General features: G+C 41.3%; 1 protein-coding gene across 3 annotated transcripts in view; it reads right to left on the bottom strand.

The window, feature by feature from the left end:
* DENND1A (DENN domain containing 1A) overlaps positions 1-18,752 on the bottom strand; it is a 742,523-nt gene that overhangs the window by 697,558 nt on the left and 26,213 nt on the right. For all 3 annotated transcript variants that reach the window (XM_088466860.1, XM_088466851.1, XM_088466868.1), the window contains exon 2: positions 8,689-8,759. In XM_088466860.1, coding sequence (XP_088322986.1) covers positions 8,689-8,759 — 71 coding nt within the window. The remainder of the gene's footprint in view (positions 1-8,688; positions 8,760-18,752) is intronic.

Here is an 18,752-nt window from a genome sequence, read left to right as displayed (position 1 = left end):
ATTAAATATCTACTAATGTGGGTCAAAAAGCTCAAAAATGTAAAGCAAATTATGTAAAATAACAGTTCAAACTTGCATTCAAGCAAGCATGTATGTATGTATACAACAATCTGTCTAGATCAGGTATTATTTATTTACCAGTTACTTATATAGCGCACACATATTCCGCAGCTCCTTTACAGAGAATATTTGTCCATTCACATCAGTCCCTGCCCCAGTGGAGATTACAATCTAAATTCCCTACCACATGTACACAAACATACTTACACACTAGGGTCAATTTTGTTGGGGGGCCAATTACCCAGCCAGTATATTTCTGGACTGTGGGTGGAAACCGGAGCACCGGGGGAAACCCACGCAAGCACAGGGGGGATATACAAACTCCACACAGTTAGGGCCATAGTGGGAATCTAACCCACAACCTCAGTGCTGTGAGGCAGTAATGCTAACCATTACACCGTATCATCACTTCAGATACTTCAAGTATATTGTATTAGCAATTCACAAGATGTGACACATATTAATATCCAATAATGGGTTTGCCATACCAAATAACTATTTTGTTTGCAGACAACTTACTTCACAATGCCCGTTTATACAGTTCCCTCCTACAAACTGTTGACTTCCATTGTAAAGGGGAAAATTACAGTGAAGATCTCTTCAATCCCCAACATGCATAAAGTACAAGTGTCTGAGATAAAAGAGTTTATAGCGGCTATCAACCACAGATAGAAATCTGCCTCCAATGAAGCAGCATCTTATAGGCTACAACATGCCTGCCGAATGTTAGCGTTGAGAATAAAACCATACAATAGGATTGAGCTACAGCCAATCATTGTGATCTTCGCCGGCTTCAGAAAGCCATGAAGTGAAACCTATTCGCAGAGTAAAGACGGAAGTACTTCAGCCGCTCCCAGACTCCTGTAGGAACAAGATTATGGGAAGCGCGAACCTTTCAGATGCTAATAGAGTCCTTTGCCCTCAAACAATGATGAACTGCTCTGGAGTTAATAGATTTCTGTGGAAGAGATTCATCTCTCTATTTAACAAAGCAGGATGTTTAGGAGGGACGGGAGAAAACGTGTGTTGGAGTTTGTGAAAAGACCTTTTACAAGCTTTGTCTTGACACATAAGCTGCATTTCCCTTACTAATCCCCAGCACGGCATGAATGGCATACTGTTTTAATAACCCATTCATGGCCAGTTTGACTCTGACCCCAATGCAGTAACACTGTCTATACCACTTTGACCTGTCCAGTCAGTATCACCAAAATGAAATATAATAGGAGGCATCTGCACCAATGGAATAAAGGGATGACCCACTTACTGTGATACTAAAGACCAGACAGTCATCTGCTATTCTCTAGAAGGTGAAAAATAATGTTTACACGAAATAATGGACCCAAAACCTACTGTATCATATGCTACTAAAATATACACTTATCCATTTCCTGGGCAATTGCAGTGGAAAAGATTACAGTATTGTGGCTTTAACTCATATAATCATTAAAAGAAAGACAAGCCTTATAAGCAAAAAAAGAAAAAGATATTTGCATTCGCTAAATTATTTGTACAAATACCATTTTATTTAGGTTTTTTTTTTGTTTTTTTTAAAGCAGAACAAATGTGTAAATATAAATACTAAAAAAAAAAAAAAAACTCCAGTAACTTACACTAACTAACTGCACTGTACAAATAAACCTACTTAAAATAAATAAGTTTTTGGTGGCACATGTTGCATATAGAATTACATTCATGTTTATGGTGATTGATTGGTTTAAAGAAGTAAAAGCCTACAAATACTGCTTACATCTCTTCACCCATCCAGCCCTGAGGTGACCCATAAGTTAGCATCACTCAATATTAGAGATAAGCGGGTCCAGTTCCCTGAGAACCGAACCCACCTGAACTTCCAGTTCCAAGGCGAGATCAGAGTCCGGCTTGTTTTGCCTCGCTTTGAGATCCAATCAGGCGGGAAAACACGTCATCAAATCGCTGTCTGATTCTCGCGGCTTTTGGATTGTGTAAAAGTTTCTCCCCACGGTGATCGGCGCCATTTGCTTGCTGAGTCCCGGGCTGTCAGGGCTGTGCTTCATCCAAGAGGGACTGCTATGTCCATCAAGGGCAGGGGCTTATCTGTCCATCCAGGGTCTGCTGTGTCCATCCAGGGGTTGCTGTGTCCCATATGGGGCAGTTTCTGCTGTGTCCATCCAGGGGTTTCTGTGTCCATCCAGGGGCAGGGGCTGCTCTGTTCATCCAAGGGTGTCTAGTGTATAAAAAAATAAAAGCTAATAAATAATATAATTAATAAAAAACTAATATATATATTTTTTGTGCTGTGCCCCAGTGTGCTATATTTATTATTTTTTTTATTACTGTGACGCTGCCTGTCAGACTACAGTGTAATATTCATACACGTATTGTTTGTGACACTGTAAGTGGTAGCGCAGTGTATAATAAATACGGTCACACTATAAGTGGAAAACGCAGTTTATTTATATAAAATATTGTCACAATGCTATTGGAAATGCAGTTCTATTTGTAAAACATTGTCACACTGTTAGTGGAAAACGCAGTGTAGTCGTAAAAAAATATTGTGACACTAAGTGGAAAACACAGTGTATTCGTAAAAAATATTGTCACACTGTTAGGGAAACGCAGTGTATTCGGAAAATATATTGTGACACTGTTAGTGGTAGTGCAGTGTGTTATTTTCTTCTTATTCATAAAAAAATCTTGTGACACCAAGTGGAAACTTTTACAATTAATAACACAAAATTAGCAATAAAAAAAATGTTGGAATATGTATGTAGATGATGGCAGGGACAGAAAGGGTTGATTGGTAGTAAATATAATTTCATGTTTTGATTCTGCAGTAAATTTATCAGGGAGGAGGGGTGGCATTTACAAAAAATAATTTACTCATTCACATCAGTCCTTGCCCCAGAAGAATCCTTGAGCACCATGCCCGCTTCTGCTGCTGGGAGTGGATTTTCATCCCAGAAGGGGACCAGGAAGAGTGCTTTCCAAAACAATTGACTGTTAAATAATCCTTTGCAAAGATTCTCAGGCCTCTTGAATAATAAAAACATTTTTTTCCTGATGTGCCATGTTGGAAGTTGAACTGCCACCTGTTTGTGCCGCCCACTGCTGCCGCTTAGCTTAGTCAGCCAGCTAGCTAGCTTGGTGCAAATTTTGGGCCTAAACTGAATGAAAACAATATTGTGAGCTGTGAGGTGGTCAAAATTGACTGGAAACTAGTGGAAATTAATGTTATTGGAGTTAATGATACTGTATGAACAAACAAAGCCCAAATTATGTGATTTTAGCTGCTTTTATAATTTTTTGATAAAAAATACAGATCTAAAACCCAAAAACAAAAAACATGCAAGGGACGGTTTTGGAAAAACCAATCGAAATACAAACACGAGGAGATACAGATCCAAAACACGGGGATCGGCACACATCTCTACTCAATATGCAGATGGTAAAATTGGGACAAAGCTCTGCCTCTGCCTGAACCTGTCCAGCCATAGCCCAGTAATGAATTTCAGTCGCTGATGAGCACCATCTCCCAAGTGCAATATTTTTTTTTCTTTTACATAAACATACAAACTGTATATACATACATGTATAAATACATTTAACACCTCACCTCCTGATGGCACTCCCGGAGGTTCATACTGGAGAGAAATCACTCTGCAAAAGATCCTCAAAACAACATTTCAGTTCATTTCAATCTGACTGCAAAGACAGAAGAACAACGTTGGGTTGAGCATTTTTCGATGAGCGATTTCTTTGCAGTAAGAAGCCCTGGGAGTGATGTTTTGTGTTCATATTATTTGATTTTTTAATTAGAGGAGATCCAGACATTGGGGGGGGGGAGTCGAAAGAGAGAGGGAGAGAGAGATATGTTGTCATGTAGCAGCCAAGTAGTAGTACATCAGTTTGGGGCCTTGGTATATGTAACCGTAGCTATTTTCATTAGTAGCACAAAAATAAACAACACGTAAAAGTAAATCCTGGCCTGTTCAGCTATAACAAAAAAAAAATGTTTCCCTCTTTCAGAGTGGAAGGACCTAACGTCTTTAGTACAGCACTTACATTCAGTATTCAGGGTGTCACTCAACAGGCCTCTGACTTGTTCCCCAGGCAGTGAGAGACTGACAACAGAGACAGACACACCCTTTATCAGATGTGGTCTGCTAATCGAGGCTGCTAATCAGCTTCTGTGTATCAGACAGAAGATAAAAGACCTGGGGCATATATATCTCCCCTTGATAAAATTTCTAGTGTTTTTGTCACAATATACAGATCTGCTGTTTAAAAATTATATGTGATAGCAATTGTGTTAGAGATGTGGGCTGGAATCTGGTAGAGGAAAATCGTAAAAACACTTAAAAAGGAACTGCAGATAGAATGTTTCCCAGGTGTTCATGTGGTGTAAATTATTTAGGTTAGGTTTCAGAACAATGTATATGTTGGTACAATGGTAACTACATGCAAAAACCATAATAAACAAACAATCAGCATTATAATGTATGCCATATTGATAAAATGATTCAACAATAAAAATGCAGTCAATTTTCAAATTATATTATTCTAGTTATACTCCTCTACAGCCATAACACAAACTCAAAAAAAATATTTCTGTAAAGAGAGAAACGGCACGGAACAGTCATGGAGACATCGTGACAAATATCATGGCTAATTGGTTTCAAATAGCCTCATGGTCAGTAGGTATATGCAGAAAAAAAAATCTGTATATAGTTGTAGTTAGCGCCTGAATGCTAGGTGACATCATTCAAAAAGGAAGGAATCCACAAAATCAAGCCAGACTCGATAGTTGAGAAAAGTATAATTGTGGCATCCCACTCTCTAGTGGGTGCTTCGATGAAAGGTTTGTATGATCATGGTACCTGGTAAACGCTTTTTCCTTGATGTTCGTCTCTCTGGGATTAATTACCTGTTCCATGTGGGTGCTGTGTTTCAGAAATGTCTGGTGATTTTTTTTGACCAACCTCATCCCTAGTGTTCTTCTCACGTCTCATAGTAGTAGCAACAGTAACTTATGGTACTTTTTCAATGTGATGAGCTGTGCTTCACAGAGCTGTGCACTGTTCAAAGTCCTCCCAAAAGGGAGCTATGGTAATAAGCACAGGTTCTCAAACTCGGTCCTCAGGTCCCCAAACAGTGCATGTTTTCCAGGTCTCCTCACAGAATCACTAGTAAAATACTTTGCTCCACGTGTGGATCTTTTAAAATGTGTCACCGAGTAATGAATACACCTGTGCACCTGCTGGGTGACCTGGAAACCGTGACCTGTGTGGGGTCCTGAGGACCGAGTTTGAGAACCACTGCAATAGTCTTTGTTCCGCGTTTCACTTGCGCATGCCCCCTTCCTCAGGGAATGGAATTGCACTTTCATTCCCTGATAATGCGTTTCACGAGCATGTAGAAACTTTGATTGTGCATCGCAAACCTACAGACATTTCTTGGAAGTTTGACAAAAGCTATAATGCTTTGGAAGGACAGAATTGTTTTTAAGGATAACCATTATATAATATATTGGTACTGTGACAAAATTAACCGAATTGGATCAAATCATACATCCTTGTCTAGTTTTTTTTTTTTAATATAACCAAAAATAAAAGATATTTTTTACAACATTTATTAACGGCCATCAAGATTCTCACCTTTGGCTATGGAAGTCTCAATGTACTCGCACTATACAAATATTTGTTGCAGAGAACAACACGATTTACAAAATGGAGGTTCAATCTCATTGTCTATCCAATACTGCCCTTGAAAGCTTTACATTCATTTGGTATGCACAGCATGATTTATAAAAGGGATCAAATGGGGGCGGGGGTTCTAGCGATTCCAAAAAATAAGAAAAAAAATATAGTACATAATGTGCGAGTCCAAAAGCATACACTCAAAATGATATATGCTCACCGATAACACACACATTTTGATACGAAAGCTTTGCAGAGTGCACTGGGGCCACCCCCGCCAGAGGGAGGATCTCTGTCGCCCCTTCCGCCCAAACTGCAGTGGAGGCCTGCTTCTTTCCTGCCCCAGGTTAGGATGCTGGGTGGGGGGGTCTGCAGTGGGCTGCCCCAACGTCCACAGTCCAAGGCTGCCTCACGTTGCCATCCTGCTTTGGGTAATTTCTGGGGAGAACACTGTGGGAGTGCCGCAAGTGTGTGGTCGGTGAAAGAGGATGTATACACAGACGATAAACCGCTCACATAGGGTGCCAAACTCGGACAGAGAAACTGCACTTGATGGTGTTACGTGTACAAACACTGAAAGTGGGCATCTCAGTCCTTGCACATTCAGACACAGATGTAAACACGGGAAGGGTTTTGTATTGGCATTTGCATAAAGTCACAGACGGTCAACCGCCAACAGACGCAGCTGTAGGTGCTTCTGCGTCCACCTAAGAAGCATTCCCTTAATGCAGTAGGTGGTCTAGGTTATAAAATGGTAGGCATTGTTGGGCTACTATATTATTTTTATACAGAGGAAGTATTTATATCAAGACAGCAAAAAAAATAAAAAATGCATTTTAATTTGAAGTGTCATTTTTTATTTTATTTTTCCCAAAAACTACACAAGGTGACTTATTGGTGAAACAAGATCCACAAGAGTAAATCTTTGTGGTGTTTATATTAGAAGTGAAAAAAAAAGAGTCACATTTACTTTTTGTTCCTGATATTTCAGTATTTTGATATTTCAGTATAAAAAAAACAACACTTTTTTGGCCAGTTAGGTTAATTTATGTTGTAGTGTTAGAATGAGTAAAAAGTATAATAGAATTTTCTGAAAATACAAAGGCTTCTGAAAAAAAAAAAAAGGTATCACTTGCATGGGTACAGCATAAAAAAAATCATTGATATTGATGTTAGAATGTGACGAGTGCAAATATGAAAAAATTACCTCAGCACAAGGGTGAGAAAACCTTCATCAGCAAAGGGGTTAATAACCCCGGGTATATGCTACACTAGTGATGGACAATTGTAGCCTCCAGGTCTACATGGGCTAGGCGGCGCAGAAGTGACACTGGCCAGGCACATAAAAGACATGACCCGCCCAGGAGTGCGCACCACTCACACAGCGTGAACGTAAGTGGTGCGACTGTAGCAGCTGCAGCAGGAGTCTGAGCCTGACTGAGGAGTGTGGCACTGAACTGGGGACACTGTGTGACATAATGTGATCTAAAGGGCACTACAATGTGGGATAATGTATAAAGATAAAACCTCTCCATACAAAATATCTGCATGGCGAGCCTTGCCAATTTTGGCATCTTGTTCAGTGTGCCGTGAGTAGAAAAAGGCTGAAAATGTGGTTTAGTGTATATGTGGGATCTGCAAGCTTGAGGGGGCATTTTATGGTCTGATGGCATGCGGAGAAACTTTGAGAAAGTGGGGGGGGGCTGAAAGGTGTGGGGACAAGCTGGTATGAATGATGTAGAGGGGAGGGTGCAGATGTAATTAGTTACTAAATTATTTTATTACAAAAGTAAAGGTAGTGGGCTTCCCTTTTTAGGTTAGAGGGCCACACATGCAGCTCTTTACGTGTATAAGGTTGACAATCAATGTGCTACAACATCGAGGATCGCAGCATAACATCCTATGTGGACATGTGTTTACCCACACCACTAAAAACATGGAGCATCTTCCACAGTACCGAGTAAGCATAGAAGCTTTAAAACTGGTAAACATTAAAAATGTAACATAAAAAAAAGTTAAAATAAATCCACCCTAATGAAAATTAGTGAGTAGAAAAGCACCAATCACAAGATGATTGCTTCATAAGACCAATCATTAGAACAGAGGTATTGTGGCATCACTCCAAGGGATGAGCAAGCACATCTGAGAATAAGAAAAGCATGTTACATGCGTCACAATAAATGAGCACCACCTAGCAATGTAGCAAGACCATTTAGAAGAATGGTAACAGCATGCATCAGCCATTCAGGGAAAGTACTATTTTACAGAAGGATGAGTGTGCAAGATTAAAAGTAACAGCATTGTATAAAATCCTGAACATGCGACAGCCACAGCATCCTTCAGAGGGAAAGTCGTACCAGCATTGTTCTGAAGTGCGGGAGCAAGGTGAAGCTACAGTACCGGAGGGCACTTTGTAACAAAGCTGCTTGGCAGAGCAGGGAGCCCATCTCCCTAAAGGTACTCTCTTACACCCAGAGAACCACAGCCGGTCTGCATAACATCATTAATTGCGTCCCTCAAGAGCCCCCCACACTTCAAGATCTAAAACGCAGAATGCTGGGCCACCCTGTGTGTGTGATCTTACCTGCCTATACAAAACCGCAGCTTCTCCTGGCAGCAGCTAGTCTGCAGCAACTGTCTAACATACAGTTTTAACTTTACAAGCTCGGAAAATGGGTGTTTAAACTCTAAAGCAGCTTGGCAGTCTAAGGATTACATCACTTATATTCTGCTGGGATTTGTGCAATAATAGTAACTTCAAGCTTCATAAAATGCTCTCCCCAGAGTCCAGCTCATTCGCTTACTTTCCCTATATACTGGACCTTTTACACCAATCTTGCAGCAAAAGTTTAACCAAACATTTTGTAAGGTTATGGTCAGTAACTGAGGAGATAATACATACATTATGTAGGTAAAACATGAAAGGTTGGTATAAATAAAAGCAAAATACCTTCATTGTATTCATTTGTTCCGGGACGGCTTACTTCCACATAAACTTCAAATGTGGTGTCTGGGTTTTGCCTGAAAGAAAACGAATGTGTTTTTGTTAGTAAGTTGCAACATTGATAGTAACATTGACTGAGCTTAAAACAAATACTCTCCATAGAATAGAACTGGGCTGTTTGGATCGATTTCCCATTAAGCATTTCAGACATAAAGTGATGAGCCGCCAAGTTGTTATATGTAACTGTTTATTGAATAAAAAGCAAGAAATACAGCTTAAAAAATGGAACACACCTATATGTGTCAAACATTATTTGCTCACTTTAGTTAATTGCTAATCAATGTAATCATGAACATATAACAAAATTCTATTAAGATTATACAGTTTAGGGCCTGATAAATAGTTGAAGGCAAGTTGGCTGTAACCGTTCCCACATTGCATGCACTGAACTAAATGAGTATATTTGACTATAAGCAGCACTGTGGATGGACTGACCTACCCATACGTTTGGCTTCAAAGCCATAATCTTTTTTAAATAATTTTATTTATTAAAAGGTAGATAGATAAATAAGAAAATATAAATTACATAAAGCCATTAAAAAAAAAAAAAAAAAGAGAGAGATAATAAAATACATCAAACTACCTGTTTTCGTGATTTTTGTTTTGAAAAAATAGGGGTGTAAAAACCAGTAACAACTAGCACATACAGTAGTGAATATTGAATAAGAGAAAATGGATGGGAAGGGTGTAGGGGAGGAGAGGTACCAGGCAGCAAAGTCAATAGGGTATCAGAATAAAAATAAATATAACCAGGTTTAGTAGAGCGAAGAATAAATAAAAATAAACAGTTCTAATAATTCAAAATGAGGGTCAAACCAGACCTGAAAGGGTCCTATTAAAGTGAGAATACCAAGGGTCCAACTTCATGAAACTTTGTCATTTTGTAATGGAGGAGGGCAGTGAAATATTCCATGAAGCGGTGTGCCAAATTCTTTTGATTAGTGCAGGAATAGGGAGCTAATTATTTTTTTCGATAATATATTGAGTACCTGGACGTGGTTACAAGTTTGAGGTTGTTTGGGTGTGCTGCTGGTAAAAGAAGTGAGGTTGCCTTTCCTCTCCTGATAAACGGAACAAAAGAGGGGAATTTTCCGCGCTCGCCCTTGGTAAATGGTGTGTGTCTGGTGTGTGGGTTACCACTGTCTATATGGGACAGACACTGTTAGACATACAGAGAAGGGTCCAAATATACACCAGAGAAGAGGGGATAGTAATGGACAAATCTTTACTATGCCATCATGAGTAAACAATACAAAAAAAGATGTACAAAATGTACAAAAAAATGCAAAAAAATTTATGTTATGTATAGATAATAGGAGATAGCTCAGAAATCTAAATTGCCATCAATATCTCCTGTAATCATAAAACATGAACCAATATGGACATATACATGAAAAAAAGAAGAAAGAACAATATGGACAATACACTGATTGCAGTATAATTGGCGGCAGTGGCTATGGTTGGTGGCCACTTTCCCTCGGTTGGTCCTTGGATGGCTGGACCAAGTGGATCAGGTATCTAAAATGCCAGATATAAGTCCAAAGGTCTATTGAATTAGTTGCAGTGGCGTCCCGCTGATACGAATAGGTGATTAGTCCATGTGACGATGAGTGTGGTGCAGGACAAGTGTATTACTGGTGGGTTAGAGTGAACTGGCACAGTGCTACAGCAGGGTCTCCAGACTGTGTTACCTTGCCAGACCGCCAGGCACTAGAGTCTGTCTTATAGAGGGACATCCCCGGAGCCCGGTGGTCATGGGGGTGCTACTGTCTGGGGAAGGGGAGTCACTGGTTCAGGCTTGGAGAGAGCCTGTCACCGGGTGCCCCTGCCACTACGGAGACTTACCTGATAGTCTCTGTGCTGTCTGTCTCTCCGTACCAGGGTCCTGTCACACTGCCGGCCGCGGCATCTTCTTCCTCCGTCTACTTACTGGTTGTTCCGGTCATGTGATTGCTGTGGAGCCCATCTCTGCCATAGTCTCTCTTGTTAGTGGGGTAAAAATGAAATAATGGTAATGTGCCCCAACGCGTTTCAGCTTAATCTGGGGTTGTGGATTAGTTTTTTCCAATTAATAGCAATAAAGGTTTTTTAGCAGCGTTAAACACATGACCACATAGTCTGTTATAGGGTTTAGAAGTATCGGAAAATAGTTTACATAACAAGACATGCAATAGATCTTTAATAGGTGCAGAGCTGAAGATACTGCCTATCAGTGACACAGACTTCCTTCCAATACGTAGAAATCAGTGGGCACTCCCACCATATGTAAAAGTAGGAGCCTTTATTTCCACACTGACGCAGCAAAGGTCTGATGTCAGTGAGTAGATGGAGTTAAGTGTTTCAGGGACCATATACCATCTGATATAAAGTTTGTAGGCAGCTTCTTTAAGGTTGGTATTAATGGATGTCTCAGAAACCATCTGACGAATATATGACCAATCTTCATCATCTACATTTCTACCCAGGTCAGTCTCCCAAGCTAGTTCATATGGTTCTTTGAATTCAGGGGGGGGAAACCAGCCATAATCATGATCAATGCACAATTGCACCAGTTCTATCCCTGGTGCAAAAGATCAATCTGCAAACAGGCTTAAATACACATACACCCAACTCTAAATAACACGCAATTCCCTCTACACGCCTTCATTAAATTTAGCTTATGTGAGAATGGCCAGTTACAGCTCAGTTAAGATCATTCAGTCGGAAATGGAAAGGAGTCCATTGTGCATATGACTCTGCATCACCTGTAGTTGTGTAGAGCCAAAACATTTTTTAGTATATTCTTAAAATCCGATACAGATGCACCTAAAATTCTATTTGTGATACAACAGATTTCCAAAGGAAGAAGCCATCAGCCAACATTTGATTATGTACAATGGATGTTTGTGGAAACTGCACTGCATTATTCAATATGCACCTACATGTCAGGTCTCTAGGGTTTTGTGAACTCAGATCAGGAACTGGAGGGTCGGCTTGGGGATTGGAAGAGTAAGAAGCTAGAAGACTTGATGAGGCTCCTCCTCAACTGAGATGTAGTCTGGAGACTAGCCAGTCAGTGACCTGATTCTGTACTGATGGCAGTAGGCGTAATACCAAGCCAGGGAGCATTGAGCTGAATCATGAGGCGGAGTCTGAAGGCAGCTAACCAGGTGTGCCGTCTGCCGAGGATTGAGGCTTCAGAGTCCTAGATGGATGCTAGAACTGGTTTAGATGCACAGTACAGAGGGGATGTAGATACTTGCTGGACAGACCACGCCACTGAATAAAATAACAGAGTCTTGCTCAGTAAATGAAGTTGACAGTGTAGAACGAATACTGGTATTTGCTGGATTAAGTGCACCATGTAGAATGGATGATGATACTGGCAGACTGAAGTGCAAGAACAGAACAAGGAACCGGAATACACCAGGGAATAGCGTCCGTAAGCCAGTAGCTGGTCACAGGAGTGTTGTTTTTCTGGCAATGGTCTGCTCACATGAACTTCCTTAAATAGGGAGCTCTAGGCTCCTTGGGTCAGTTGATCCTAGAGCTTCTGGTTGGTGAGAGTCACCTGATAAGAATCAAGATGGCGGCGCCCATGCTATGATCCCAGCGATATGCAACCACCCGGCTAAGTGGCATGTACAAGACTCAGGGACGTCTTCTGCGGGGGGTTACCTACATAAGGCTAGGAAGCAGCTGCTCTGCGTCAGGTAACAGGGCTTGGAACCCCAAAGTGTGATACTAGATTTACCTTATTCCACCACTCAACAACCAGAGCACCCTTTATTAGGCAAGCATGACTTAATATCATTGCTTATTTCTGCACTTTTAATAGCTAATTGTATATTTATCTAAAATTAGACTGGGGACACTTTACTCTCCAGCAGACTTAGATCACTGCAGGTCATTAACATGCCTGTGCAATACTGAAAACCTATTAATAAATGTGGGATATCCCAACAACCTGCAAAGTCTTTTCAGTATTCTCTAACACACTCCCTGGGTATATTTATGAAGCAGTTCCCTATTTAGAAGCTTTGACATTAATTTAATATCACTGCGGTAAAACAGTCCTCCAGAAGAGTAGAAGACCCAAAAATGAAAGGATAAATTCATGCTGCTGTGGACAATAAATGTGTAGTTAATGAAATCTCCTGATAGGAAATATGTGTGGCATTTGAAACGGAACATGTAAAGAAATAGTTGAGACATCTACAAATCATTTTTGGTTTTATGAAACTTAAGTACAAAAGTACATGAACTCAAAAAGTGCAGACCACCTTTAGGTATCAAGTCTTTGTTGAAATAAGAGTGCCAACATGCCAAGTCAGCTGCTGGCACAAGTTGCCGTCTCAGGCTTATTCCAACCTTATAAGTTTTAAAAAGGTACATATTTTACAGCTTTAAAAAAAAAGGCAATTTTTTTGTTATAGAATGAAAAACAGAAATAAAAACGTTGTAGTAATATATCTATCAGTTCAAATTGTACATGGTATGTAATAATGTTTTCTAGACACAATGAGAAGCAATTTTAAGCTAAGTGTACAATATGATTACAATAACGTGGCACATATCCAAGAGAGGTCTCCAAGTGATCACACATATCTCTGCCAACACAGAGTGATATAGATATAGGAGATGTTATTTCGGGACCATGCTCCCACTATGTGCGGGGGTAGGTGGCAGTCTCATGCAATGCTCACTGACTGTATTACTGAGAAGTCTGGATCTCTGTCAATTATCTTGTGGCTCCAATGGAGGTATTGAAGATGTCATTTTATTTTGTACTGACTGCTGTTATAGTTGCTTGTACCATGAACACCCTCTTTCTTTCCGCTCCCTCAGCACCACTAAATAACATTTCTAAATTAAAATGATGAATATATACACTTAAGTGCCAAAAAAGCATGGGATAGCAGTATGTAAAGGTAATGGTAGGTGGAAGCACCCTACTGTAATGTCAAGAGTGCTTAATGATCGTGACCAGCGGTCTCTGGGCCTGATTCAGAGCCACTCGTAAGCGGCCGCTCGATCGCTCCGAGCGATGTTCGCACATCTGCGCATGCGTATGGGTCGTAATGCGCATGCGCCAACCAGTCAGTGCGGTCGGAAATCGTGTGTTCGCAAAATAGCGAGTGCCTGCTAATTTGAGTGACAGGATGAGGCGTTTGAGGGTGGTAACAGGGGAAGGTGCTTGAAAACAGGGAGTGGTGATCCGAACGCAGGCGTGCCAAACGGTCAAAACGGGCGTTTTAAGGGTGTGCATAATTAACAAAGCAGCATCATCGGCCACGTCACTTGGTTGGCGCTTAGCCTGAACTGTTCGCATGATTGCGGTAGGAAAATCCAACCACAAGCACTGCGAGCAGTTCAGACGCCTTTCGATGTACTCGATTAATCCAATAAATAGCGGAGATGACGTATGATGCGAACGGCAAAGGGGCGTCTTTACAAAATAGCGAGCGCATGTTTCGTTCGCTCGCTCAGACATAGAGGCGTCAACAGACCGCAAAGAGCGAGCGCTCAATTTAAATAGCCGGCCCCTTTTTCTGAACGAGCGAGCGCAAATAGCGTCCGGCTCTGAATCAGGCCCTCTGTCCTGAATTGTCTGTGGCTCAACCTGTGAACCATGCAGCCAGGGGTGGGAACTACAGGCGGTGCAGCCTGCGGCAATAAAGGTGACCCCAGCCCGTGGCATTATTAGCAGCAGTACTGTAATGAGTCACGCTGACTCATTACAGTACACCGAGGACGGACATAGGCCCTAACAGACGGAGAAGGACGAGAGGTGATCTGGCCAGAGGAGGACAGGAGGGCGAGAGGTGATCTGGTTGGAGGAGAGCCACTCCCCTTCAAAAGGATGACCTAGAGTTGCCACGGAGTTTGTCTTTTTCCCCTGCACTTAGTCAGTGAAGAATAGACAGATACAAGTAGTACAGAGCCGGGAAAGCAGGTTACAGGTGAGTGTGCTGGCGCTGCCTGGGGGGGAGGTGTCTGAGTACTGTGAGGGCGCTGCGAGTGCTAAGTGGGGGAGCAGTGAGATATGAAGTGGAAGTGAGCTGTGAGGAGGTTAGTGTGCGGTACGAGGGGGGTTTTAAGCTGTGATGGGACCAATGAGTGCTACAAAAGTGGACGTGAACTATGAGGGTGAGGGTGTTAGTGTGTGCTATGAGGAGGGGGGGACCGTGAGTGCTGCCAGGGGGCAGTGAGCTATGAAGAGGGCAGTGAGAGTTGAGAGGGGGTAAGTGTGTGAAGCAAGGAAGTCAGTGTAATATGGAGAGAACTAAAATGGTAGATAAGAATATAGCACTTGTAAAAATATGGAAATTTCTAATATATAGAGTGTTTTAGACCAAAGAATTCTAGCTGTATTTAAAGGGATTAAACATGTTAAGATGGGTTCAAATAAGACAAGCAGTTTTTGAATAGAAACATTAGAAGGCAGCTAGTTATATATTATTGTGGGCCAATTTCTGGTTCTTCTACATACAGATGTGTCCTCACTCGTCTTTGCTACAGTCGCCCCAAACAGCCCCTCTCGGCGAGCCAGGTGCTGTGAGACTCTGCGAGCTCCAGGGAGGTTTTTTTTGACAAAAATGCATCTAAAAGGTGCCCACATACTGGATGAATTTAGGCACAATTTGCATGAAAACGATGCAATGGAACAATACATCATTTTAAAACGCGCAGCTTCCAGGAAAGATAAGGATCCAAAGCGCGGTCTCACGGGTCGTTTGTCGTATCTTCAGATCTTACCTACTGCAGGTAAGTCCTTAACGATGCACTGGAAATCATTAAGGACGCACGATAGGTGGTTAGTCACATTGCACAGTTTAGCAAGATATCATCTGTCCAGAAGTGCCGGTGAGTTGCCTGGAAATCGTTGAGGACATTGCATCTTTTGCGAGTCGTCTAGTGTGTGGTCACTAAGTCTCAATGGGATGCACCAGGAGACTGTGCTGATTAAGCACCACCAGGTTTTACAACCCAGCGTTTTGTAAATTAACCCCAATATGTGTCACATATTGTGTAATAAATGCAAGAGAAATGAAATCATCTGTGTCCACAGTTTTTCTTTTGCGTAGTAGTGGGTGGGGCCTAAAGTATATTTTTACATCTGGGCCCACCACTCGCAAGTTCTGCCACTACAATAAAGCATATTATAGCTGTCAACTTCCCCTTTAAAGGATTAAATGGAAATATGCTTTATTAATTTTAGATATTCTTTAGTTTAAAATGTATATACCGTTTCTGTTAAAGTTAAAACCCTTTTTTGAACTATTAAATTAATAATTTGTTGCATATTTTATTGGAAGTTACCAAAGGTTTCTGGTTCAGATATTTTTATAAAATAAATATAATTTATGTTTAATCTAAATATCCTGATTATGCATGTGGTGGTGGTAATGCAAATGCCTTGTGCTACCATTTTATATTACATTTGTTATTATTAATGTACTTTAATATACATTTACCATGTATTTCAGTTTTGGAATCAAAGGTTTTGTGTCCTGACTCCACATCTCTGAGGCAGAGACAGAGGATGGGCGTGTGGAGAAATAAATTATTATGCGTATATAGTGTTCATTCTAGCACCCTGCACCTGTCACAACCCGTGTAGTTCCTCTTTCCTGCCTGGGGTGTCGCTCTCAGCTCTGGTGCCTCTAGCACACTCAGCTAAGGCAACAAACTGCTGAGGTACAGACCAGAGTGTGCTACAAGCATCAGAGCAGAAAGACACCTCAGACATGAAAGAGGAACAAGCCAAGGTTGTGACAGATGCAGGGTGCTAGAATGAACACTATGTACATAGAGCACAAGAAGTTATTCGCATCACTGCAATCTTTTCGCCTGGACCTGACAATATGCCTCCTAAGCGGTGACTAGCCCTACATTGTAAATTATATGACATTACTTCATTAACATTTTTTAATTCAAGCAAATATTATAACAATAATACTAAACCAATGTAAGTAGGTCTTTGCTTTCATGATTGATAAAATAATACCCATTTCAACTAATTCTGATAGATCTTGATTCAACCATAAAATGGCTGCTTCCACCTTTTGTTGGGAGTCAAAAGTAAACTTAAAGAGGGTCTGCCAAGTAAACCTCACTATACTGGTCACCAAGATTGTTCCTGCTGTAGGTGTGCAAATGTCATTTACCATTTAATTTATCTTCATAATATGGGCTCAAATAAAGTAGATGTATCCATCAAACAATTCAAAATCTACCAAACACGCAGTATTTGTAATGACGAAAGGGAATTACATCAAGTATCACTTGAAGTGAAGAAGTCCAGGAAGGATTAGGTCTGCATTCCCAAGTGGCACTTATAGACCCATGTAAACTGTAATGAATAGTATATATGGGAAATTCGGTTTACATTCAATGTGATATGCCAGACTGCCTAAATGACCGAATTAGATGAGCTCGGACGAGTAGTTAGATAACTTCCACTGTAACTGGATGACCAAACACAGGCCAGTAGAGGTCATCTACAGTCAGTCATTCTGACAATTACCAACCTGTCTGGTAATTAATGACATTTTGATTTATTTATTATCAGGCCTGTGGCCAATATTTGAGTCTATTAGCAGTTACTACTGCATATGTTGCAGTTTGTGTTAAATGCCTAGTTGCCAAGAAAAGGGGTAACACGGGAATAATTGGTTGATATGGGTTACACCACCCGTTTCAATAAAAGCGCCCATATTAAATTCTGCTGTCTAAAAAAAGTTAAGTATTTGTTTCGTTGAGCAGCATCACAGAGAATGGAATATTGAACCAAGGCGCTTAAGCCGGACAATGGAAATATGTATATGTAATAAACATGGAAATATGTATATGTAATATGTATATGTAATATAACATGGAAATATGTATATGTAATATAACATGGAAACATGTATATGTAATATAACATGGAAATATGTATATGTAATAATATGAGATATGGTAAGAACTTACCCTTGTTATCTCTATTTCTACGAAGTCCATAGGGTTCCACAGGATACCTTGGGTATAGGTGTGACGTCAGTCGCAGGGCACCAAAGAGTTAAGCTTTCAGCCTCCCAGGATGCACTAGGTCCCCCTCCTATACCCCGCCCCCGAGCCAAGGCACCTCAGTTAGTTACCAAGCCATAGGCCGGAGGAGGAGAAGGAAGAGAGAGAACAAAGATCTGGACACATACAAGAATCACATTCTCACCAGAGGGAGATGGAAAAACCGGTGACCAGAGCAAAGCCCATCTGCAGCACAGGTGCGACAGGGTGGGAGTCCTGTGGAACCCTATGGACTTCGTAGAAATAGAGATAACAAGGGTAAGTTCTTACCATATCTCATATTTTCTACTTCAGGGTCCATAGGGTATCCACAGGATACCTTGGGGATGTCCCAAAGCAGTATCCTTTAAGGGTGGGGACGCTCCTGTGCAGAAAGGAGAATCCGCCGCCCGAAGGAAGCATCCTGAGAGGCGAAGGTGTCAAACCTGTAATACCTCACGAAGGTATGGACAGAAGACCACGTAGCAGCCTTGCAGATCTGAACTGCCGAGGCACCACGTCGAGCTGCCCACGAAGGACCCACAGACCTAGTGGAATGAGCCTTCAGAGAAGGAGGGACCGGTAGGCCTTCATGAAGATAAGCTTCAGAAATAGCCATACGGATCCAGGCTGCCAAAGTTTGCTTTGAAGCAGGCCAACCCTTTTTACGGAAGCCAAAGAGGACAAACAAAGCGTCCGACTTCCTAAACGAAGAAGTGCGGTCAACATAAGTCCTTAAGGCCCGCACAACATCCAAAGAGGCCTCACCCACGGAAAGACCCGGTGAGTTAAAGGCCGGAACAACTATTTCCTCGTTAATATGAAACTGGGAAACAACTTTGGGAAGAAACTCGGGCCGAGTGCGGAGCACTGCCCTGTTCCCATAAAAAACCAAGAAAGGGGGTCTACAAGAAAGAGCCCCTAACTCAGAAACACGTCTGGCCGAAGCAATGGCCAGAAGGAAAACAGTCTTAGCTGTT

This window comes from Taudactylus pleione, unplaced genomic scaffold (genome assembly GCF_031769625.1).
Source record: "Taudactylus pleione unplaced genomic scaffold, aTauple2 ptg000009l, whole genome shotgun sequence".
Taxonomy (NCBI): Eukaryota; Metazoa; Chordata; class Amphibia; order Anura; family Myobatrachidae; genus Taudactylus; species Taudactylus pleione.
The sequence above is the reverse complement of the archived record's forward strand: the minus strand, read 5'-3'. Positions and strand labels throughout refer to the sequence as shown.